The sequence below is a fragment of the Labeo rohita genome, chromosome 8 (genome assembly GCF_022985175.1).
Source record: "Labeo rohita strain BAU-BD-2019 chromosome 8, IGBB_LRoh.1.0, whole genome shotgun sequence".
In the NCBI taxonomy this organism is placed as follows: domain Eukaryota; kingdom Metazoa; phylum Chordata; class Actinopteri; order Cypriniformes; family Cyprinidae; genus Labeo; species Labeo rohita.
In genome coordinates, this window is record NC_066876.1 from 14,495,484 (window position 1) to 14,521,160 (window position 25,677).

The following is a 25,677-nucleotide window of genomic DNA, read 5'->3' on the forward strand; positions in this document are numbered from 1 at the left end:
TTGGGAGATGCTAAAAGGGGGAAATTCACTGATCTTTGTATCTATGAATCTTTTCTTTTCCCTGCTGAAAGAGACCTCTAAAAGCTGGTTTGTTCATCTTAAGATGTATATGGTCTCTCGGCCAGGCCAAACTCATTAGGCTGGTCTTTATTGATGGTTTAGAGGATTTTGAACACTTTTTTTAACTGTCCAAGCTAGATAAATTAGCTAAACACTAGTTTAACCGAGTTTAAAAAGCAGCTTAAACCATTTAAGACTGTCTAACCAGGCTAGTATAATTTTTTATCAACAGGGAGATGAAAGTGTTTAGCTGCTCAGCCAGGTAAAAGGTGCTCAAACCCCCATTTAAACCATCAAAACAGACCACAGGGATTTGAATGCTGTTTGATCTACATTGCAATCAGCATTATCATGACGCAACTGATGATTCTGAAAACTCTCAGCATTTTATGTTTGTTTGTAAATCAGATTCAGATGGGTCAGATCTTGCATACGGCTCCTCGTGCTCACGCCCACTCAATCCCCCCTTTTCTTTCATGTTTTGTGAGAGGCAGCACTGTCTCTTTGTACATAGGAGTTGTGGTTCTGCATTGAACATGCTCACTGGAGATCTACAGCTGTCCAAACACACACTGTGTACCTGTCTGCCTGATGCCCAGGCTTAGCTGTGTACTCAACCTCCGCCGCTCACGGCCCTGCTGTCCTTTTCATATCAGTGTGGCCATCTTTCTACACTCATCCTTCTATCTTTTTTTTAGGTGTTTGGTTTATTTTTACTATTATTTTTAATCCATATACTACTGTTCAGATGTTTGGGGTCAATTTTTATTTTATTTTTTTATGTCTATATATATATATTTTTTTTTAATTACTTTTATTCAGCAAGGATTCATTAAATTGATTTATGAAATTATAGTAAAGACTGTTGTTACATAAATCTGTTATGATAATCTATTCATCAAAAGACCACAGTTTTCACAAAAATATTAAAGGAACACTCCACTTTTTTTGAAAATAGGCTCATTTTCCAACTCCCCTAGAGTTAAACAGTTGATTTTTACCGTTTTCAAATCCGTTAAGCCGATCTCTGGGTCTGGCAGTAACACTTTTAGCATAGCTTAGCATAGATCTTTGAATCTGATTAGACTGTTAGCATCTCGCTCAAAAATGACCAATGATTTTCGATATTTTTCCTATTTAAAACTTGACTCTTCTTTAGTTACATCGTGTACAAAGATGGACGAAAAATGAAACCATGGATGCAGCAGGCGCAATGATATTACGCAGCCTCTGCAACTACACAAACTTAGTGCCGGTCACTTTCAGGCGCTGTGTAATATCATTATACCTGCTGCACTCATGGTACGGCAGCAAAGTTCCTTGATTATTACGCCAGAATGAGAGTATAGTTCCTAGCCATATCAGCCTAGAAAATCACAACTTTTCATTTTCCGTCAGTCTTAGAAGTGCTACAGCCAGACCTGGAGATCAGCTGAATGGATTCGAAAATGGTAAAACTCAAGTGTATAACTCTCGGGGTGTTGGAAAATGAGCCTATTTTCAAAAAAAAAAAAAAAAAGTGGCGTGTTCATTTAAATAGTACAACTGTTTTTAAAGGGATAGTTCACCCCAAAATTACCCCTTTATTTGCTCAACCTTAAGACATCCTAGTTGTAAATGACTTTCTTCTTTGAGTTATATTAAAAAATGTCCTGGATCTTTGAGGCTTTATAATGGCAGTGAATGGGGTTTTGAAGATTTTGAAGCCCAAAAAACTGGTCCATAACTCATTAAAAGTATTACACACAGCCAAAAAATAAAAAAAAATCTATATTTACAACTTTCTAAACTGTAATCTCTGGATTTTTTAATATGACTCCATTCGTATTTGTCTGAAAGAAGCAAGTCATATAAACCTAGGATGCTTTGATGATTAAATCATGGGGTAATTTTCATTTTTGGGCAAACCTATCCCTTTAACACTGATAACAATAAAAATGTTTCTTACCAACCGCACACTTTGGAAAGTAGGATGTAATGTGATCAAACTTCATTTTTGTTTTTTTTCTTTGAGTAGTGCACATCTTCTGTTCAAAAACCTAATATGCTGCCTACATAAACAGCATTCAAGGCTTGTTAAATGTGAAGGCTGGTGGGAACGACAGCATTTGTATGTATACTTAGTGGGAAAGGCAATACCAGAATGCATTGCAAGAAACCAACATGGCAGGTGAAATATCAATTGTTAATAACATGTAATGTTCCATGTAATTAAAATAGATATTTGTGTAGTTAGATTGATGTGTTAATTTAGCAACATGCTAATGCTATACTTTATTGAAATTAATTAGGAGTCATGGTCATGCTAATTCTACACTTGTTGCCTATTAAGAGTGTTTGAAATTCATGATGCCTCAGGCAGTGTTAATTTTGACAGCAAATTTAGATTTAGTCTTAGTCATAGTCTTTTGACTAAAATGCCATTTAGTTTTAGTCATAGTTTAGTCATCTTAATTGTTTTATTTTTAGTCTAGATTTAGTCAACTAAATCTACAGTAGATTACAGTGTAATCAGTGTAATTAGTTACAGTGTAATACATTAAGCATTTCTCTAAAATTACCGAATTTATTGTATAGGTTTGATATTATGATTTTATCATGATAGACACAGATTTAACTGCTGTGACATGCAACATGCCTTTATATTCAAATTAAATGAAACCACTTCTCATAAAGGAACAAGAACATGGTCTTCTTTTCAATGAAATACCAATGGTTATATAGGCTAATTATGCATTCTTTATAACAACTTGTTTACCACATTTTTCATTCTTTCAAGCAAACATATTGATTTATATAAATATATTTAGATTCCTCTTTATTAGGCTACTGAAGTGATTCAGTCAAGAGCAGTGAGTGATTTTCTGTCTATCTTCTGTTGCTTGATTAACAGCAATGCCACAGAGAATAGCAAAAAAACAAATGCACGGATGCAATGTTGCAGTGCAATGCACTGATATACTTCCGATATCTTCCCAAGTGTAACCTATAAGACGTAACCTAGTGTGTTTATGTGAATATTCATCAAAACGGACAATTCAACATTTTGTGTGTATTTCTCCATTCATGAGACGTGAAAAAGTAACGTTACCCGTGTGCTGTGTGAGAGGCACTGCTTCGGTGTCTGCGCTCCAAAAAATGGACCGAACTGAGTTCTCTTTTGCGTCTTCAAATCTATCCATATGTCTGCTCTTCTCTTACTCCCAGATATTGACATTTTTGTATGTTTTGTAAGACGTGCAGCAAATGTATGCTAGCTTGTGTCCTGCCAGATATATCAATAGGCTATGATACAGTTCATACACTCTTAAAAATAATGGTGCTTCACGATGCCATAGAAATGGTTCATAAAGATCCCTTAACATCTGAGGAACCTTTCTGTTTCACAAAAGGTTCTTTGTGGCAAAAGAAGGTTCTTCAGATTATAAAAAGGTAAGAAAGAGATGGTTCTTTAAAGAACCTTTGACTGAATGGTTCTTTGTGGAACCAAAAAAGGTTCTTCTACGGCATCGCTGCGAAGAACCTTTTAAAGCACCTTTATTTTTAAGAGTGTATGTGCATGTCTAACGTCCTAACCACGCAGAAGATTCGTTCTGAATGAATCTCTTCTCAGAGTGTCCCTCCGTAACATTTTTTTATTCATTAACGAAAATGTCAATAGATTTTCATCATAATTTTTGTCATTTAAAACGAGTTTTTGTTTCGTTATTGTCTCGTTTTTGTCTGTGAAAAAATGTTGTTGACAAAAATTATTCGTCAACGAAATTAACACTGGCCTAAGGCTTTATCCACACTAATACATTTTTTTTGAAAACACACCTTTTTCTCTTTGTTTTGGCCTTGTGTCCACACAGTTATGATGTTTTTGTCAAGAAAAACTGAGCTCTTCAAAGTTTGATGGTGAAACGTGGACTGTGAAACGGCGGCTTTTGAAAATAATAACGCATGTTTAGCCATGTGACGCATATTGTACCAATCGATATCTATGTTTATATCGGTATTGTGCCTGTTATGTGCTACTTTCACACACTGTTGCTAAAGATATGTTACTTTGTATACTCTTCATATTACAGTCTTGCAAAGATGACAGAAAATGTACTTGCGATTGCTGTTTTGTGGCAAAACATGAGGGCAGTTGCATTTTAGATCAAACATATAATGGCGAGTAAGTGCGACCTGGTGAATGATGAGATATTTTCATAAATAAAATTATCCTGCCAAAAGAATTGCATGAAAATGTATTATGTCTGTTCCATGTGTATCATCTCAGTGAGCTTTTATGATGTTTTACACGTGCACAGTAAGTTTCAGTGTGGATGAGAAACTTTTGGAAAACGCTACACTGTAAAAAATAAAAAACACAATTTGTTGAGTCATCTTAAAATAATCTGTTACTCTGCTGCCTTAAAATGTTAAGTTCTGTCAACTAAAATAAGTTTATTCAACTTGAAATGTTAAGTTGTACTAAGTAACAACTTAGATATTTGAGTTTGCTAAACTTAACAGATGGGTAAGTAACCCAGCTGCCTTAAAATTTTAAGTTGATTCAACTCAAATATCTAAGCTGTCACTTAGTATAATTTAACACAAATCAAGTTGAATAAACTTTTTTTGAGTTGACTGAACTTAAAATTTTAAGGCAGCCAGGTTACAGATTATTTTAAGTTGACTCAACAAATTGTTTTTTACAGTGTAGTGTGGACGGAGAGTGTTTTGAAATGAAAACGCCATTTTCAAATGTATCCGTAGCCTTAGCATATATAGAGAGGAAAGCAGCTGACTAGGTTTTGAATCTGAGATATTGTTCTCCAGAAACTTTTGACCAGTAGATGCCCAAATTTTCTAACAGGAATCTGTTAAGACAGCTTGATTTGTGTTAACTCAGCCTGTGAGTGTTGCACTTGGCTTTGTATTTTGCTGAGAGGCATTGAGGTAAGTGTGTAGACATGTTTGGACACTGATACTCTCCGTCAGCCATGCCTCCTACCTCTGCGAATGACCCCTCAAGTTACTACGTCTTTCAGTTCACCGGAGCAGAAAGCATTTTTGATGATCACGCCTGAGAATAATTTAACCGCTCAACCAGGTAGAAAACGCGTCGTATTTTTGAATACATCTCCTCACGTTGTGCTACAGCTCAGTTTGTCAGACCAATAAGGGTGTTCAGCCACGCGTGGAATATTTTCCTGTCAGGAGCCGCATGAAACATGTGTTTCTGTGAACAGAAAGAAAAAATTTAACATGTCACGTAACCGCTTTCCAAAAGAGAGGACAGAACCCTGAGGCACTAACATAACATGAGTTTTTGGAGCTAAAGCACACTCCAAAACACAAATTGAACTTGAAATATGTTGTATAATGAGAATTACCATGATGTTGATAGCCGTAAAGCTGCGTTGGGGATTTCGTCAGAGCATAAAGCGACATTGATCCGCATCCTCGTCGCATTGATCGCAGTGATTCGATTTTTGTGAAGCTCATCAATCGTTTCAATAGTCTTAAAAGACAGATTCATGATTGTGGGAATTTGCTGCACGCCGTCAGGTGTTGAATTCTGCGGGGTAATAAATCAGCTGTTGCAAAACAAATATGAATAACAATCCCCGAAGCCAGCCAGTCACCTACCTGCGCTAAAAACCTCCCAGCATTCTTAGATGTACAAGACAATGGTGTCATAGACCAAAGGAGAACCTGTCTAGGCAAATCCGCTTATCTATCACGGCGAGGTAGACGATCACACGTTCTTCGCTGAGATGGTGACTCATACCGTGGCTTACGAGCCATTTGTTAGCCACAAGGCATATCATCAACACCCCACAAGCTTCAAAAAGAGTTTGCTTCTAATTTGATAGATATTTTAAACGAGCAGGGGACAAAGTGAGAGATGAAACGTGTCTTCTGAGATCTTGCCTCAGTGTTCCTCAAGAGAATCAGAGCCCAAAGATTGTTTGATGGAGGAAAACACCTCTGGGCCAGTAATGAAGGTGCACATTCTCCTCTAATGTGTTTTACTTTTACCTGCTGGGAGTTTAATTAAAAAACAAAGAGCCTCAATTTAAAGCCCATTACTATGCTAATTTAGTATAGAGAGGGAGGTGATTAAGCAGCTCTTAGCGTTGACTTGAGCTTGCCCAGGGGAACGTGGTGAAGATACTCTTTATTTGCCTTCATTAGTTCACACTGTAATCTCTCCACGCCGAGGAGAAACGCTGATACTAAGCAGTAATAGAGGCCCATTTCCTCATGGATTATTAAAGAGAAGTTTTACTTTAATGATTATGGTATTTGTCTAATGAAACAGCATTTTTTAGTCTGTGTTTAAAGTTTAAGGACTTGAGTTATGATCAATTGCATTTAATCTCACCCCCCAAAATGCTAGAAGTGTTGCCGTTATTCTTAAAGAATATTAAAGAGCAATGATTTTATGGCACACTAAACCAGTAGAAACTTTATCTATGTTGCTCGTTCGCAACCAAGTCATGATATTGGCTTGGAGTCCTACTCAGTTTCACATGCTGATTTTTAGTGCTCGTATTTACTTAAGTAATATAAATGTATTTTAATTTTATGGTCTTTTAGATTAGAAACTGCAAAATGTGCAGTACAACCAGCAGCATGGAAGTGCAGCCAGCGTTTACGCATGTGGAAAGTGTCACAGTGTCTGTTTAGTAGTGCAAATTGGTCTAGCGTGCTGATGCATGATGAAAACAAACAGATTTATATGTGACCCTGGACCACAAAACCAGTCATAAGTAGCACGGGTATATTTGTTGCAATAGCCATGGGGCAAAATTATCGATTTTTCTTTTATGGCAAAAAATCATCAGGATATTAAGTAAAGATCATGTTCCATGAAGATATTTTCTAAATTTCCCACAATAAAATGATCAAAACTTAATTTTTGATTAATAATATGCATTGCTAAGAACTTCATTTGGACAACTTTAAAGGCCTTTTCTCAATATTTTGATTTTGATTTTCAAATAGTTCGACCGAATATTGTCCTATCCTTATTTTATGTCATTTATTCAACTTTCAGATGATGTCTAAATCTCAGTTTAAAAAAATGTACCCTTATGACTGGTTTTGTTGTCCGGGGTCACAATATAAATATATATATATATATATATATATATATATATATATATATATATATTTTTTTTTTTTGAAACTGGCTTGACAAAAGCTTATTTTAAAGTTTATAGGATGGATGGATGTTTCCTGCCACCAGTACAGATTTGGGTAAAACTTTAACTAACATGCATTAACTAGCATAATGTATTAACTAGCATGAATGAACAATGAACAGTATTACAGTGTTTATTAATCTTTGTTAACACTAGTTAATAAAAAGTAGTACAGTTGTTCATTTTTAGTTCACAGTGCATTAACAAACACAGCTTGTGATTTTAATACTGCATTAGTAAATGCTGAAATTAATATAAACTAAGATTAATAAACACTGTAGAAGTATTGTTCATTCTTAGTTTGTGTTTACTAATTTAGTTAACTAATGAACCTTATTGTAAAGTGTTACCAAATTTGTCATTTTTAGTTGATGTTAACCAATGTAGTTAACTAAGGTTAACTAAGGACGTTTGTTGTAAAGTGTTACCGATATTTATTTGTATTTAGTTTATATATTTCAGAATATTTTGTGGATCAGGAAGAAAGAACTTTATTTTCCAGAAGCATGTGTGTTAATTTATTATAATTTTTATTATTTATTTTTTAAATAGCAGAATAAGAGTCACATTCTATAAAATGTTACACAATACCTTCATACCTCTCATAAAATATTAAAAAAATATAAAATAAAATATTAGAATTATGATTTTACCGCTTCACGTGTCTTCCAGTTCTAATTTTGTTCTCTCACTCTTTTTCTTTGCTTTTCTCTTTCTGTGTTGGTATCCAGAAGACAAGATAGCTTGGGATCCATGTCACAGATGGAAAAAAGAAAAAGAAAAGATCACAGAAGCCATGTAGCCTGTAACCAGGTAGCTCCCAGACGTGGTGTCCGTCTACTCTCCTTCAATCGACCCCCTCTCACAAACACCTCAGCGTTCGTGTCTTCATGATTGACACGACCAGAGCACATCGCAGGCCTGGGGGGCTCGGTTGAAGAAGCCTGGGGGGACTGACTGTCTTCAAAGTGATTGTTTACAGCTGTTAGACAGAGCCTTTGATGGAAATGTGGTGACATAAGAATCCATTCTGAAATCGTTACAGGCTTTTTTTCTCGTTCCCCTGCATGTTCAGTACAGATGAGAGGATAGGTGGGGATGAGAGCATGTGTTGCTAAATGTACAGCGATTATCGAGCCGCACTCTCCCCCACACCTCTCTCGCTTCTCTAGACTCATCTTTAATCTCCTCTGGGTATGTGATTCTTATCAGCCAGTTAGAGGCATTGAGGGAAAGGTCTTTAGTGGTCGGGAAATCATTGGCAACATGTGGTGAAAGCTTTAAGATGTTGTCACACTTTAAGTTGCTCATAAGCGGTTCAAAGAGAAAGTGCGTACCGTTCTGAGAGGAATTGTAAGGTGAGGGCCTAGACTTTTTTTAATCACAGAAGTATCTTCATCTGATGAGCCGTCAAACGCTCTGTCCGTGCAAGACGTAGACACCCTGCAGGGAAAATATCATGTCAGAAAACATGGAACGTGGAGGAATTTGGGCGCCTTTGCCTGTAATGCGCAGGGGAATGAGGCATTACGCATGCCAGATTCAAACCATTATTGAACAGGCATATATGTTTATACTAAATACATTTTTTTCAATTCAATTCGGTATTTCATTTGACTTAATTGAAAATTTATTGAATGTCATCTGGTACCTGTTGCTCTAAAATTCCAATGGTGGACATTTCTTCTCATCAGACATGCAGTCTTGGTGTGTGAATACAGATTCAACTAGCGATTACACTGGACTCTAAGAGTCTGGAAGCAGATAATGATCTTTCCTGAAGTTATCTGTGTGGATTATCTGTGATTTGACTCGTGGGGTCTGGGTCTGGGAGGGTCTGAATCAATATTGGCACCGCGCTGCCTGAATTGTGTCTGTTGATCCAAATGCGAGGGTCTTATCTGCTAATCTGTGCGCTCAGGTGTTTGGTAGAGAGTGTACATCCTCAGGACAAACAAAATGGGTGTCTGAGGGACTTTAGCATCTTCCCCTCCCCAGTCCTGTTTGGTCTGTGTCTTCTTCATCCCCTTTTTTGTTGTAATTTGTATTAATGGCTCAGTAGGCATTTTCTTAGCTTTATAATTCATCATTCACACATATGATTCACTGTCCTCCTAGTATGCACATTAAGTTCTGTTTCAAAACCTACTAGTCAGCTGCCTTGCATCTAAACTGAAAATACTGTGGACTGATTTCTTCTACATAGGGAGCTACATAGCAAATCATAAATAGCAATCTGCACTGATGACTGAAGTTCTAATTGTTTTCAGTAGTTTATTGTTAGCATGTTGTTAAGCTAACACCACAATACTCTTAAAGGATTAGTTCACTTCTAGAATAGATATTTCCTGATAATTTACTCATCCCCATGTCATCCAAGATGTTCATGTTTTTTCATTCTTCAGTCAAAAAGAAATTAAGGTTTTTGAGGAAAATATTTCATATTTTTCTCCATATAGTGGACTTCAGTGGGGATCAACGGGTTGAAGGTCCAAACTGCAGTTTCAGTGCAGCTTCAAAGGGCTCTACATGATCCCAGCTGAGGAATAAGGGTCTTGTTTAGCAAAATGTATATACTTCTTAATCACAAATCCTCGTCTTCTGCCTATGTCACACGTGTCCTTTCCAACATGACTATATAATGCGTGAAGTTGAGCAAATGAAAGATGAGTACTTGTGGATGAAAAGTACAGGAACTTTTTTTTTTTAGAAAATGACATTGTTTTGCTAGATAAGACACTTATTCCTCGGCTGGGATCGTGTAGAGCCCTTTGAAGTTGCACTGAAACTGCAATTTGGACTAAGGGTCGACCGATATGTTTTTTCACGGTAGTTGCTGATACTGATAATTACAGATCAAGTGGACCGATAACCGATATTTTGAACCGATATATGTCTGATGTAAAAATTAAAATGAATAACAAAATTAAGAATAACAAGGGCTGTAACAAAAACTTTCTTTAAATGCTTTTAAATCATTTTATCGGCAAATCGGTTTTGAAAATTACCAATACCGATAACCATAAAAATGCTTAATATTGGCGCCAATAATTGGACAGGGCGATAATCCATTGACACCCAAATAAAAGTATTATTTAAAAAAAAAAAAAAAACTGACATGAAGCTCAAAACTGATTTCTGGATCTTTTGCAACACCAAACCATGTTTATCTGAACTAAACATTTTTGTTGATGAAAAACGTAACATTAATCATTTTAATTTAAATGATGCTGAAAAATAAAAATTTAAATGGAACTGAAACATTAGCGGTCAATGCCGATACCAATTATTACACATCAGAAAGACCGATAATCAATTTTTTGAACCGCATATATATCTGGTGTAAAAATTTAATTTAACGTCAAAATTAAGAATAACAGAGGCTTTGACAAAAACTTTCTTTAAATGCTTTTAAATTCATTTATCGGCAAATCGGTGTTGAAAATGGCCGCTACCGATAACCATAAAAATGCTAAATATCGGCACCGATAATCAGCCAGGCCGATAATCATCAACCCCTAATCTGGACCTTCAACCCTAAGGCTCTCATTGAAGTCCACTATAAGGAGAAAAATCCTTGAACATTTTCCTCAAAAACCTTCATTTCTTTTCAACTGAAGAAAGAAAGACATGAACATCTTGATGACATAAGGATGAGTAAATTATCAGGAAAATCTGATCCTGAAAGTGAACTAATCCTTCAATGAGCATTAAAATACATAGCACATACAAAAAATGGGTAAAGCAAGCCATTTTAAAGTGCAGAGTTCCAAAGTTTTGGACACTTTTTTGACTCATCATTGTCCTCATGTCATAATGTACATGATCTTCAGACTCCTTTTGCTCCTTGAGACCAATATTCTATTGCATTTTGTGTTCTGTGGTTGTACTTTCCCTCATTGAATTAGTAAAGGCAGATCGTTTAAAAAGGCCCAGATGTGGGGATGCGTCTCGACTGAAGTATTCAACTCTCTAGTCTTCATCAGCTTTCATCTCAAACCACAGGACAGAAATCCCCTCCAGAAGACGTGCGGCATCCCAGTACATGCTGCCGTTGTTTACTTCTGTCCTAACGTCCGGTTCGCTCTTCCCCTGCGTGCCCGTACTCCGTAGCTCACCCTGGCTAATCAGGTAATGTTACGGGGGATTGAGAGCACTGGCCCCCCCATCCCGGTCGGCCTTCGCCTGCTCACACTGCGGTGTTGTTTTAAAGCGCATTCTTTCGGCGCTGAACTTGGAAAGGTATTAAAGTGGGATTAGGGGCTCCTCCACAATCCAGCGCTTGTGTCATTCACTGGGCTGCTCTCTTTCACCCCCCTCATCCCGGCCGCCTCCCTCTCTCTCTTTCTGTTACCCCCCGCCTCTGCCCTGTTTGATTGTGGCGATCAGTGGGAGTTGAAGTGACTGTGCCTTTCAAAAGGAAAAAAAGGGGTAGGGTTAAATCCCTACTCCACTGCTCCCTGCTAATTCCCCTTGTTCCTCCAAGAAGGATTTACTTCTGCTGCCAGCTTGTGAAAGGCTTTCTCTGCCCATCCGAAAAGTTAGCCGTCGCCTTCCTGCAGAGGTGTGGTTGCTATAGCAGGGGCGTCATGCGTGGCTATTCCATCAGAGGTCCCACTGAGAATGGGGAACGGGTCAGGGGGGCTGACGACAGCCAAAAAGTCCGGATTAGACGCCGGGACAAAGCCAGGACAGGAAGATTCCAGAAGGAACAAATGGGAATTACAGCAGCAAAAATAATGCAAAGTGACAGAGAGGGGAAATAGAAAAATAATGGCTTACAAGATTAGAACGGGTGGGGAAAAAGGAGGTGAGAAGAAAAGAGGCGGATGAAAGGGAATGTTTTCATTTGGATGAGAAGGATTCTGAGAGCGGGGCGGCGTCGAGGTGAGCGGGCGAAACTGGAAAGTGTCACCACTTCTCAATAGGGTTCATTTCCTGTGCCTTCCGGCCTTTTTCGCCCCGGAGTCTTTGACGAGGATTCGCATTGTTGAATGAACGTTCGAGTCCTGACAGATTGATTATTCTGTCCGATTGTTTGACAGATCCGGCATGTAACTGGTTAATCTAGATAAAATATCACGTCAGCCATCGTTTAATGTGAAAGTCGTGAGTGTTTGGATGTGTTTGGACAGCGAAAACTCCATAAATATGATGGAATGTGCAAAATCATCTTGTTATTGTTACCAACTCATCTTCCTTACAGATGTTTCACAAGATCGTATCACAGCACCGTGCTCTTCGTGCCAAAAATTACAACCATGTTAATCTTCGATACTTGCTCAGTTCTTGATTTGTGGGGGGAAAATAATTCTATTTTCATGTGATTAATGAAATCTGTATAGACGTAATTGCTCGAACAATTGGGAGTAACCACAACAGATCAGGCCATGTCTAAACATAAAATGATAAAGGTGTGTTCCTTAGAAATATTCAGATTGGAGAAAGGAGCCAGGTAGACGGATATCCCACAAACACGAGAGAATTGCCGGCATGCCAACAGTTTAGTTAGGATTAATAGTTTTCCACAGGCAAATAAAAACCTTCTAATCTTCTTATTGTCCCACAATAAATAAAAGATTATAAGCTTATGTTTAGCCTGCTAATGCCAGTATCCATATTGTTATTCTCCCAAAATATTGAGTTCTCAAAGTTTTTGATCCCAAAGATCCCAAACATGATGACCCCCTTGTGAAGGAGTTAAAATAAAATCACATTTATTGATCCCATAACATTGTTAAACAATTGATAATACGCCAAATTAAACTATATTGTTATGTGATTCTAAAAATATTTGCTAGCTCAAGGTAATAATTACATGACACACACACATATACTGTACTTAGTATATATATATATATATATATATATATATATGGTAAAAAAAAAATCCTAAATGAGGCTTATATATATTAGTTTGGCCTTTATTTATTTATTTATTTATTTATTTATTTATTTATTTATTTCCTTTTTTCTTTTTTTTCCTTTTTTTATTTATTTATTTCTATTTTTTTACATTTATTTCAAGTTTTGGACTACCAGTTTGAAAATGTAAATTTAAATATAAACTACATATAAAATATAAACTTATTTAAATGAAGTGAAATACAGTTTAACAGAAACAGTAAAAATAGTCATGATTATAAAAATATTTATTAGTTCATGTTAAATAATTGCATAATATAAATATATAGTGTAAAAAATCCTAAATGAGGCTTATATATATTCGCTTGGCGAATATTCGTTATTTTTTGTTTGTTTGTTTGTGTGTGTGTGTGTTTTTTTGTTGTTGTTGTTTTTTTTTTTTTTGTTTTTTGTTTTTTGTTTTTTCCTTTACATTTATTTCAAGTTTTGGACTACCGGTTTGAAAATTTTAATATAAATATAAACTACATATAAAATAAACTTATTTAAATGAATTAAAATACATTTTAACAGAAATGAATTTAAATAGTTTAACAGACTATTTAAAAAATAGTTGTGATTATAATGTAAATATTTACTAGCTCATGTTAAATAATTACAAAATATAAATATATAGTATAAAATATCCTAAATGGGGTTTATATATGTATTCGTTTGGCCTTTATTTATTTTGTTTATTTGACTTAAATTTTAAAATCAAATTTGTAATTTTTTTTGTTATGTCATTTATATTTAAATATAAATATAAACTAAATATAAAATATAAACTCATTGAATGAAGTAAAATAGTGTAATGATTATAAATAGTACATAAAATCTACAGTATCCGCCAATGAATATTTACTAGTTATTTTCCAGCATTAATAATGATTCTGCTCCATAAATGACAAGGCGATTCCACTGTATGCCCCGTCGGTTTATTCTCATGACATCTCAAAGGACGCCCATAGAAACTCTGACATGCGAGACAACAGTCGCGACAAAAAATAGCCAGCTATACAAAACTCCTACAAACAGCGATGCAGCTGGTCGTGTGTCCAGCGGGCTGTTATTATCAGTCCCCCATCACCATCTCACAATGAAATTACCATCACAAAACCCACCATATTTACACATATTCATCTGAACTCATATTAACACATATTCATCACTGTCAACCAACCCTGTCCGCCATCGACAGAATATGACGATGGGCATTCTCCCCGTCTCTCCCTCCCGACGAACAATGCCACAGATGAAATGCAGAGATACGCACAAGCGCCGGGGCAGCTGTCCTACCAGCCAGAGCAAACAAAAGAACCAAGGCTAATAAATCAGCTTTTATGGGCTGGACACTGTCACACACACCGCTTCCTGTAGAGGTGGGCTCCCGCTGAACCTCACAAGATGAGAGCGAGATGGCAATATCTCTGCCTGTAATGAAACCAAAATGATTTTATCAACACCGTAAGGAGGAAATGAAGGCTGCGGGGGCTGCCGCGGTCCGTTATGTAAACAGACATGTATTGTGGCATAGCGTATGATTTTAGAGTTTATGTGACAGGAGATCAGTTCATAGCAACATAGTGTAAATTTGCAGTGAAATAAATGTTTAAGTGTTTATGCTATTTTCTCTGATCAGTAGGTGGTTGTCTAATTGCAAAAAAAAAAAAAAAAAAAAAATGTAGAAATCTCCCACGAAACAAAATGCAAACACATCTGAAGCCATCCCTTCCATAAGAAATAACTTCCCGTTTCAGTAGCATTGTGCGAGTGGCGCTGGAGCCTGTCTAATCACTGCAGTGAGCGGGGTAAAGCCAGTGGAGCTGAGGGCCCACGCCGCTGATTGAGGTTTGCTGGTGCGTTGGGTCGAGAGGTGATCCCGTATTTCCTCCCATTGGGTTCTGCTGAAGCGTTGAGGAGTTATCCAGGCTGCATTAACAGATGAGCCAGTGTCAAAGCAGATCGCTCAGGGGCTCAACCTCATGCCCCCTGCCCCCTTAATCACCAAACTATGATGGACAAGCACATGTAAAGACATTCACTGTGCTGTGATGCCTACTCACGCTTCACTCTTACAGTACCTTTAAGTCTCTTAAAGGGACAGTTCATCCAACAATTTTAATTCTGTCATTGTTTACACATCGTTATGTCATTTCAAAACTGTATGATGTTTTTCCTCCATTAAAGTAGTTCAAATATTTGAAAAGTGAATATGACAGAATTCAGTGGTTTGTGAGACATGTACATTGCCATGAAATGTTTGGGGTGGGTAAGATTTTATTTTTATTTTTTTAAAGAATTATGACTTTTATGTGGCAAAGACTGCTGTTGGGCTCATTACTTAAAAAAATCATTTATTACTCGTTACTGGTTACTTCTTTCAAAAGCATTACGTACTTTCAGGCAACAGTAATTAGTTACACTAGTTGTATTACTTTTCCTTCACACCCCACAGAAGTTGTGAAATTGCATATCTTCCCCATAAAATGTTACTAATAATATATTTCTGCCTCATCATTTGACCAAAATCCACGTTGGATCGTTATTACAAACAGTCAATGGTGATGGTGACTTTTAAGTAAAAGTGTTGTATTAATCTCATTAATTGTCATAGTTTGAAGCTAATTGTAGCTATAATTTCTCCCATATACGATAATATTTCATTTTGTATTTTAGCATATGTGACCCTGAAGCACAAAAGTATATTTATAGTTTTAAGTCGCACAGGTATATTTATAGCAATAGCCAACCATACATTGTATGGGTCAAAATTATCAAAAAAAAAAATGATGCCAAAAATTAAGATATTTTGCAAATTTCCTACCCTAAATATATATGAGATATAAGATTTTTTTAATGTTTTATTAAAAAAAAAAAAATATATATATATATATATATATATATATATATATATATATATATATATATTATTTATTTTATTTTTTTCAGATTCCTGATTTTCAAATAGTTCAAATAAAAGCTTATTTATTAAGCTTATTGATATTCAGATGATGTATAAATCTCAATTTCAAAAAATTGACCCTTATGGCTGGTTTTGTGGTCCAGGGTCACATATTTATCATATTTTGTAATATAAAGTAACACCACAACTGAAACATCAGTGTTCAGATAATCTTTTTTCCTGACAAAAGCAATGTAATGTCAGTATTTCCATCCACTGAAGGTAAGCTTCCATATTCCAAGCTTGCCTGCTGCACTGGTGACTTCATGTGCCTGTGAGTCGTGAAAATTATGAAAATAAATCTAGGAATTATTGGATTGTTGGATTTCGAATCAGTAGGAGTTCAGACATCAAAAGCTGTTTTATGGATGGTAACTTATATTATTACTGAAATTTTATTAGTAATTAGTTACGCTACTAGTTACTTCAAAAAGTAATATTATTACTGTAACTAGTTACTGCCCAACACTGACAAAGACACATTAAGTAGATCAAAAATGACAGTAAAGATGGTTAAAATATTACAAATATTTCAACTAAATTACTCTTTAAGCTTTCTTGGTTTCCAAAAACATTCAGGAGCGCAACTGTTAACACTGATAATAAGAAATGTTTTTTTTAAAAAGCAAATCAGCATTTGCTTCAGCATTTCAGTTTATTTGCAAAAAAATGTTTTTATTATGTTATCATGTTTTATTGTGTCAGTTGTTGCTTTTTTTACTTAATCAAAATAACCCAACTGCAGTTTGATTGAGATTAAATGCAATGCACAATGAAAAACATGATTTGGCTTCTTTTTTTAAAAACTTTAAAAAATCCTATCAACCCCAAACTTTTAGAGCTACATTTTGAAGTTGTTTGGCTCTTTCTAGACAGATTTTTCAAGCACTTATACATTTCTGTCTTTCTCTGTCACTTTCTCAGGTTATTTGCGACCAAATGCAGCGGGTGCCTGGAGAAAATCGCCCCCACAGAGTTTGTGATGCGGGCGCTGGAGTGCGTGTACCACCTCAACTGCTTCTGCTGCTGTGTGTGCGACCGACAGCTGAGGAAAGGGGACGAATTTGTACTGAAGGACGGACAGCTGCTGTGCAAGAACGACTATGAGAGAGAAAAAGACCTGCTCGGCTCTGTCAGCCCCGATGACTCAGACTCAGGTATGAATGCAGACTGATCTATACACCACAGACCATGATGTCAGCGTATTCATGAAAATATTTTTAGAGAGCAGAGAAGAAGGTGTTTTTTGTTCATACAATGAATGCCAATACAACATTGACTTTAATTGTATGGACAGATAACACAAAGAACATACAGAGGTAAAAAGTCAAAAGAAAGACATAGAAAGACATGGCCCCTTTAAACAACAGCCAGCAAAGGAAGAGCAGTTCTGACAGAGAAAAGTCGGAGTGTGCTGTCTGAAGTGAGCAAGTTAAGTTGCTGAAAAGAAAAGCTTGAATCCCTGTGAGTGACAAGAGGGATTTCAGGCCCCGTGTCCCCTCACTTCTTATCAGCCCCTCAGACTCCGTTTCCCTCACTTCACCGTAATGAGGCATCTCACCAAGCCTTACTTTTTACCATCCCCATGTGGATTTCATTTAAACTTGCACACATGCACGCAGTCCACTCTCTCAAACGCCTAGAAATTTGTCAGATGCTTCAGCAAGACTGCGTCAACTTTCTAGGACATTTGTCTTTTTTCTATTCTTCGTTTGTACGTTTTTTTGTATGTGTGTGCGGTGCTTCTAAGTTGACCTGAGCGCAAGAAGTGAAGTGTAATTTCAAGGAATTCGTTTAGTTTGCAGCACACCACACTACTGGCAGAAAACGAGATCAGAAACAGATGAGAGAGAGGACCGAAGCAGCCCATCATGTTTGTATCTCCCGCTGATCACTTAAAAAGGCCAAACCATTTGCAGGCCTAATCGCCAGAGATGTTCACTGCTGATGCCACAAAAGCCACTAGTGCCAAATTGCAGAAGCCCTTAATCTCGAAAAACAGTCACGCTGGGAACGTGCCCATTTGGGTTTTTAACTTTTGCACCGGGCCACGTTATGGAGTTTGGCACCTTTTTTTTTTTAATTACTATTATTATTCTATTAAACACAAGCTGATGTGGCTTATTGGATGAAACCTCCACCCACTGAACAATAAAGCCAATCCCCGGTTTGACTATAATAATTACAGTAGGAAAGCCAGGAGCCATTTTGTGAATATGGCACATTAGCTGGACCTACTGAGAGAGATTATCACGACACAGGGCAGGCTTGATTAACCCGCCCGAGGATCACCTTAGACTAATTGAGACACTTTGATTAGTTCATATGAACAGGCAGTGTACATTTTGCGATATGAGGCGAGATATTGAACTTTATGGATTGGCCAGTTTAAAATCTGCTCACGGAGTTGGCTTTCTTTCTGCAAGCATGTTCACTGTTTGAATTCGTGGTTTTGCTATCTGTTTCACTTCCCCTGGATATTAGCCCTCATTTCCCATATGTACTCCACGTTCATACCTTCCCCAAAACGTTGCATCCGCTGTGTTGGATTCTTATCAAAGATTTATATAGTGTAAAACAGCCAAAGCCGCGCGCTATTAATTTTAAATGACACGACGTCCAGTCCGATGACAAATTCACATACTTCACAGTCAGAGTTGCCGTTTCGCAGTGGATGTGGCCCACTCGTGCACTAATAAATTGATAACAAAAGTATTAAAACCACATGTGTCTCCTTTCATTATAGATGCACTGTGACGGAATCTCCTGAAATTGAAAAGAACAAAAACATCTATTTATCAACAGGCTGTCTAAAAAGTTGCAGAGTTTTAAAAGTAAGTACTGATTCCTATGAATTATGGATGTCTTTCCAGAGAAAAGCGAAGATGAGGAACTGGATATCAAGCCGGAGAAGGGCTCGGGAGGCAACGGGAAGGGAGACGACGGGAAAGACCCGAGAAGACCCAAGCGACCACGTACCATACTCACCACGCAGCAGAGACGTGCGTTCAAAGCTTCCTTCGAGGTTTCTTCCAAACCCTGCCGGAAGGTGAGTTCCTCCAGATATCAGTTTCTTCTGTCTCTTGAACACCATTAAGAAGTAATTTGTGGTAATGGGTGATTATGAGGTGAGGTTTAAAATAAAAAATTGGCACATTGTTGGATATAAATTTGCAATTGTTTCGCAATTACTTGTAATACAGTTTCAAAAAGGTATGAAGCTGAAATTAATGACGCAATTGTGAGATATGAAGTTGCGATTTTTGTGAGAAATACTCAAAATTACAAAAATATGAATAATTTGTGGGATATGAAGTCACAGTTATGAAATAATCAAGTTGCAATAATGAAATGAAATAAAATTGCAATTGTGAGATATGAAGTCTTATATTACCAGTCAAAAGTTTTTGAGCAGTAAGATTTTTAATGTTTTAAAAGAAGTTTCTCCTGCTCATCAAGCCTGCATTTATTTGATCCAAAGTACAGCAAAAACAGTACAATTCAGAAATATTTTTACTATTTAAAATAACTCTTTTCTGTTTGAATATATTTCAATAATTTAAAAGCTAAATTTTTAGCATCCAGTCACATGATCCAACAGAAAACATTTTTTTCTGGTTTCTTTGATGAATAGAAAGTTGAGAAGAACAGCATTTATCTGAAATAAAAATCTTTTGAAACATGTCTATTATCTTTTGATCAATTTAAAGCATTCTTGCTAAATAAAAGTATTAATTTCTATAATTTCTTCCCCCCTATATATATATATATATATATATATATATATATTACTGACTCCAAGCTTTTGAATGTTATAGTGTATAATGTTACAAAAGCTTTTTATTTCAGATAAATGCTGGTGTTGGATCTTTCTGTTCATCAAAGAATCCTGGAAAAAAAAAGATTTCTGAAGGATCATGTGACACGACATGACGGAAGTAATGATACTTAAATTTTAGCTTTGATTACAGGAATAAATTACATTTTAAAATATATTCAAATAGAAAGCAGTTATTTTAAATAGTAAAAACATTTCACAATATTACTGCTTTTGCTGTATTTGGATCAAATAAATGCAGGCTTGGTGAGCAGAAGAGATGTCTTTAAAAAACATTCTTTAAAAATATCTTACTGACTCGTAGTGTACTTACGAGAAAAAGTCACAATTACAAGATACGCAGTTGCAGTTGTGAAATAAAATCGCATGGTAACATTGTAAGAGATAGTTACAATTACATAAAATAAAGTCTGTTACGAGTTGCAGTTAACATCGCAATTGTGAAATATGATGAAGTAGCAAGAGAAGTTATTTTTAAAAACACTCTGACATGGAAATGGGCTTCCATATATTATGTGGACTCTTTGCTAAATAAATGAATAATTTTTGTCGTATAATCTAGGTAAGAGAGACACTGGCTGCAGAGACGGGCCTGAGCGTTCGCGTGGTTCAAGTGTGGTTCCAGAACCAAAGAGCTAAGGTGAGTCCAGCCCCTGTACACTGCCTTATTAATCATCCAGTATTACTCGCGCAAACCCGATAATGTACATCCAAGGACCAGATAACACAACAATTTGCAAGTAATCCTCCAACAACGCACTAAACTCCTCGCAGCCGCTGCCAAAAGGGAAAAGGCAAGCGAGGCTCGAGACAGCAAATCTCAGTCGCTATCTGCCTGAAGCTTAACCTCTCGACGCATTCCACAAAAAACTCCCCAAGAGTTCGAGAGAGATGTATTCACATCCATCCTGCTCTTACGTTAGCGTCTGAAACCCACCTCAGAGCCCTGATTTTATCTTCAAAAGGCTGTGGATAATATAATGCAGCCAGATCAAGCTTGGTGTAGTTCAAGCAGAGGTGAACAACAAGGAGCATCTCTCTTTAGATAGTCGAGAGTTGGTCTGGGGAGTCGCGAAAGTTTTCTGATTGTGCTTTTATCGTTATTTTTTCAGATGAAGAAGTTGGCGCGGAGACAGCAGCAGCAACAGGAGCAGCAGAACTCCCAAAGACTGGGCCAAGGTAAAATGTCCTGACATGAACTTGAAGGCAACCACATCGGTCCGAAACACGACTTTAAGGTGTAAATTAACATAAATAAATAGCATTTGTCTCCAATCTGTAGAGGGTTTTTGGAATTAAATTTTATGTATTAAAATAATTGAGAAGCTATTGAACCCCGTTTTCTGCAAAAATTTAAAAAATAGCATTTGTGAGTTTTTAGCCCGCAATTCAGATTTTTTTTTCAGCCAATTGCAAGTTTACATCTTGCAATTCTGACTTTTTTTTAGCCGAAATGAGTAATATAAACTCGTAATTGCGATGTATAAAGTCAGAATAGAGGGATATAAACTTGTCAAATTGAATTCTTGTTTTCTTGCACATGCGAGTTTGTATCTCACAGTTCTGACTTTTTTCAAGCAATTCTACGTTTATATCTCACAATTCTGACTTTTCACAAATGCGAGTTTGTATCTCACAATTCTCACTTTTTGTGTAATGTAAACTTGCGATTGCAATGTATAAAGTCATAAAATGTATAAAGTGGGATATAAAATCTTTATTTCAAGAAAGTCAGAATTGCGAGATAAAAACTCACAATTAGACTTTTTTTCTTATAAATGCGAGTGTGTATGTCACAATTCTGACTTTTTTCTTACAATTCCGAGTTTATATCTTGCAATTCTGACTTCTCTCGCAAATGCAAGTTTGTATCTGTCAATTCTGACTTTTTTCCCACAATTTTAAATTTATCTCTTGCAATTCTGACTTTTTTCTCACAAATGCAAGTTTGTATCTCACAATTCTGACTTTTCTCGCAAAATGTAAGTTTGTATCTCTCAATTCTGACTTTTTTCCCACAATTTTGAGTTTATATCTCACAGTTCTGACTTTTTTGCATGATATAAACTTGCAATTGCTATGTGTAAAATCAAAATAGTGAAATATAAAATCGCTATTTCGAGAAAGTCAGAATTGAGAGATAAAAACCCAAAATTGTACTTTTTTTCTTGTAAATGTGAGTTTGTATCTCAAAATTCGGACTTTATTCTCACAATTCTAAGTTTCTATCTCTCAGTTCTGACTATTTTCTTGCAAATGTGAGTTTGTATCTCACAATTGTGACGTTTTTCTCACAAATGCAAGTTTGTATCTCACAATTCTGCCTTTTTTCTTGCAATTCCAAGTTTATTACTCACAAATCTGACTTTTTTCCTGTAATTCCAAGTTTATATCTGTCAATTATGACTTTTTTCTCTCGCAATTCTGGAAGTGTAAGAAAATAAATTCACAGTTGCAAGTTGTAAAACCAGAACAGTGGGATACAAACTCACAATTTTCAGAATTCTTTCATTTTTGTGTGTTATAAAGTCAGAATTACAAAATATAAACTCAAAATTCTGAGAAAAAAAAGTCAGAACTGCAAGTTTAAATCTCACAATTCTAAAAAAAAGTCAGAATTTCGAGATGTAAACTTAAAATTGTGTGAGAAAAAAGGCACAGTTATTAGTTATAAAGTCAGAATTGTGAGATTCTTCTTTTTTTAATTTAGTGGTGGAAACAGGCTTCAATAAAACACAGCTGAGAATACTACAGTCAAAAACATTTACTTAAACTTTTATCGCGTTTACTAGAACTTTTACTTTGCATGAATCATAAAAGGTTTTACGACTTCATAACTTAGATTTTTAAATTTTTAAAAGAATATCTATGGGTAGAAAGTGGGGTATCCCAACTGACCTCCTTCCACATCACCCCTTGCGGGTTGAGTCGTGTCCACCCTCCCAAAAACAAGGCGAGCGACACAGGCGATGACCCCTTGTCACTGTTGATTAGGAAAAAAAAAAACGAGTGCAGCTCTCATGTGAGGGAGGAAGTGTGGAGGTGGATGAATTAATTTACAACACAAGCGCATTGAAGTTGCCTCCACTTTGACCGATCCACCCACCTCGTTCCCTCCTTTGCTGGAAGTGACCCAGCATCCCGGTTTCAGTACAGCGGTTGTCTCAAGTTGCCATGCAGCCGGGCGCAAAAGATGAGCCATTGTGCGTCTGCGATCTTCACACTCACGGAGTTCACGGCCTTCACATTTATAAGCCAATCTGTTTCTGGTCATGCTTGGCGACATTCCACGTATTAACAGCGTTTTTTAGCCTGATTTTTCATTTGAGAGTGTTAAAGAGCTAATCCGTCGACAGTTCGACAGTTAATATGTTGCAGAGACGATCCAACTGAGCTTCTGTAACAGATGAGCTTGGATGAGACTGTCTGGAAAATAGAAATGTGAAGAATATTATTCCAAGCTCTACGGAGGAGGACAAATGTTTCCTCTACAGCTCAAGAGTCTTAATTCCTGTACAAATATTTGTTGTAAGGCAGTGGAGTCCATTCCTCCATCACTCATATTTATTTCTTCACTCTCTGCCTTTGTCTTTAGAGACTGTGGAAATAACTGTAAAGCAGTTTTATTTTAGAGATGAAGTTTGAATACAGAGAACACACTTTCCTCTTATGGCTGCGTTGAATAAAAACTACTTGTACTTAAGGCTAAATTTCAATAATCAAAACATTTAATGCCTACTTACACTGTATGGCTAATAACATTTAATGTTAGCACACAGTGTATTTACATTTTAAATTCTTTAAATGCAATCTATAATAACAGTTTTTGCTCTTCCCAGAGCTAGATTTTAATAATCAAACATGTTAATTCCACTGAATATGTGTGGCTAATAATATATTTAAGATCTGTTGGCACATTTTATTTACGTTTTAGCTCCTAAAAAGACTATAAACACATTTTAGTTGTTTGAGATGAGAGCAAGTCTTCCTGTCTTTATTTTGTGGAAAACTGAGGGTTTATATTGACGTTTTATTGCTGAACAGACCCCCTTGTGCCTGCTCTCCTGCAAAGCCATAATCCAGGCGATCATTGAATCATCTTCAGCGATAAACCACAAGCAATAATACTTTTATTTTATAGAGCGATGTTGGACTATTCTCACGATGCATTCATTTATGGAGCTTCGACTCTGCTGCGCAGAGCAAAAAGATCACTGTCGAACATCAGAAGTGTAAAGTCATCACATCGACACTAGTTTCTCTGTGTTTGCTTCAGCACTTTCGTGGCCTTTGGCTGTGTCACGTTTAATGGGATAATTCAAGTCAGATAGCGATCCATCTTTGGTCATGAACCTTACCCTCGTGAACCAATCGAAATGTTTTCTCAGAGAAGCGAAAGAAAATGATAGGGTGATGGAGACGCTCGAGAGAGACAGCTAGGTGTAGATGAACTATTCTGGTGGTCTGAGATATTGAGAAGTCTTGTGAAGTCAGACTCCCCTTTGGGAAATACCTCAGCGGTCTCGGGTAGTCCGTGATGTCATGAATCATGGAATTGGGCCGGAATATGTCATCCACTGGAGCCCCACGGTTAATGCATCGTTATATTTGTTATCGTAAATCCTATCTGTCTTGGTTATAAGTGTCAGCTTTCCGATAGTTTCAGCTATGGGGCAAGTGATTGGTGTGAAAATGGTCTAGAAAAGACTTTGCTGCATCATGCTGTGGTTCAGGGGCATTTAAAAGTTTTGCCGCTAGCTTACAACTTTATGTATTTGGCTCAGTAACAGGAAAAAAGTAAAAGCTTTTATATATTTAAAAAAAAAAAAAAAAAAAAAAAAAAACAAGCTTTGTAGATAAAGACATACTTTGTGGATGGTACAAATATTATAAATTATAAATTATAATTATAATTATAAATATTGTGGGGTTTTTTTTGGTTTTTTTGCTGCAGACTTGATATACAGTCATAAGGGTTGCATTGGTCCTTTTTTCTGCATGTATGTTGATTTTTTTTTTTATTTGGTGGACAAAAGATTTTAAAGATATTTAAAATATGGAGCACGTTTTATATTTTTCTTATTTAAATGTTTATGTAGGACCAAAAATAAGCATCATGAAAAAAAAAAAAGAATCATGTTTTGACATTTTAATGTAATTTTTTCTTTTTCTTTTTCTCTTTCTTTCTTTCTTTCTTTCTTGCTTTCTTGCTTTCTATGTATTTATTATCTATCTCTTTATTTATTTATTTATTTATTTATTTATTTATTGTTTTCTTTTGTTTTTATTTTATTTTCTATCTATTTGTATTTCTTTATTTGTTTTTTTTTTAGTTTTCTTTCTATCTATCTATCTATCTATCTGTATTTTATGATTTATTTTGTTATTTATTTATTTATTTATTTTGTTTTTGTTATCTATTTATCTATCATTTTATTTATTTATTTATTTATTGTTTGTTTGTTTTAATTTCTTTTGGTTTTGTTTTTTATTTGTAATTTAATTTTTCTCTTTTTTCTATCTATCTATCTATCTATCTATCTATCTGTCTATCTATCTATCTATCTATTTATTGTTTTCTTTTTTGTTTTTATTTTCAATTTTACTTTCTATTTTTACTATTTTTACTATACTATTTTTTTCTTTTTCTTTCTTTTCTTCCTTTCTTTCTTTCTTTCTTTCTTTCTTTCTATCTTTCTATCTTTCTATCTATCTATCTATCT

The 25,677-nt window shown here is 35.9% G+C and overlaps 1 protein-coding gene across 1 annotated transcript in view; it reads left to right on the top strand.

Annotated features, from left to right (window-relative positions):
- lmx1bb (LIM homeobox transcription factor 1, beta b) overlaps nucleotides 1-25,677 on the top strand; it is an 84,881-nt gene that overhangs the window by 54,557 nt on the left and 4,647 nt on the right. Inside the window, exons 4-7 of the mRNA XM_051118004.1 lie at nucleotides 17,041-17,273; nucleotides 18,990-19,165; nucleotides 20,517-20,594; nucleotides 21,067-21,133. Coding sequence (XP_050973961.1) covers nucleotides 17,041-17,273; nucleotides 18,990-19,165; nucleotides 20,517-20,594; nucleotides 21,067-21,133 — 554 coding nt within the window. The remainder of the gene's footprint in view (nucleotides 1-17,040; nucleotides 17,274-18,989; nucleotides 19,166-20,516; nucleotides 20,595-21,066; nucleotides 21,134-25,677) is intronic.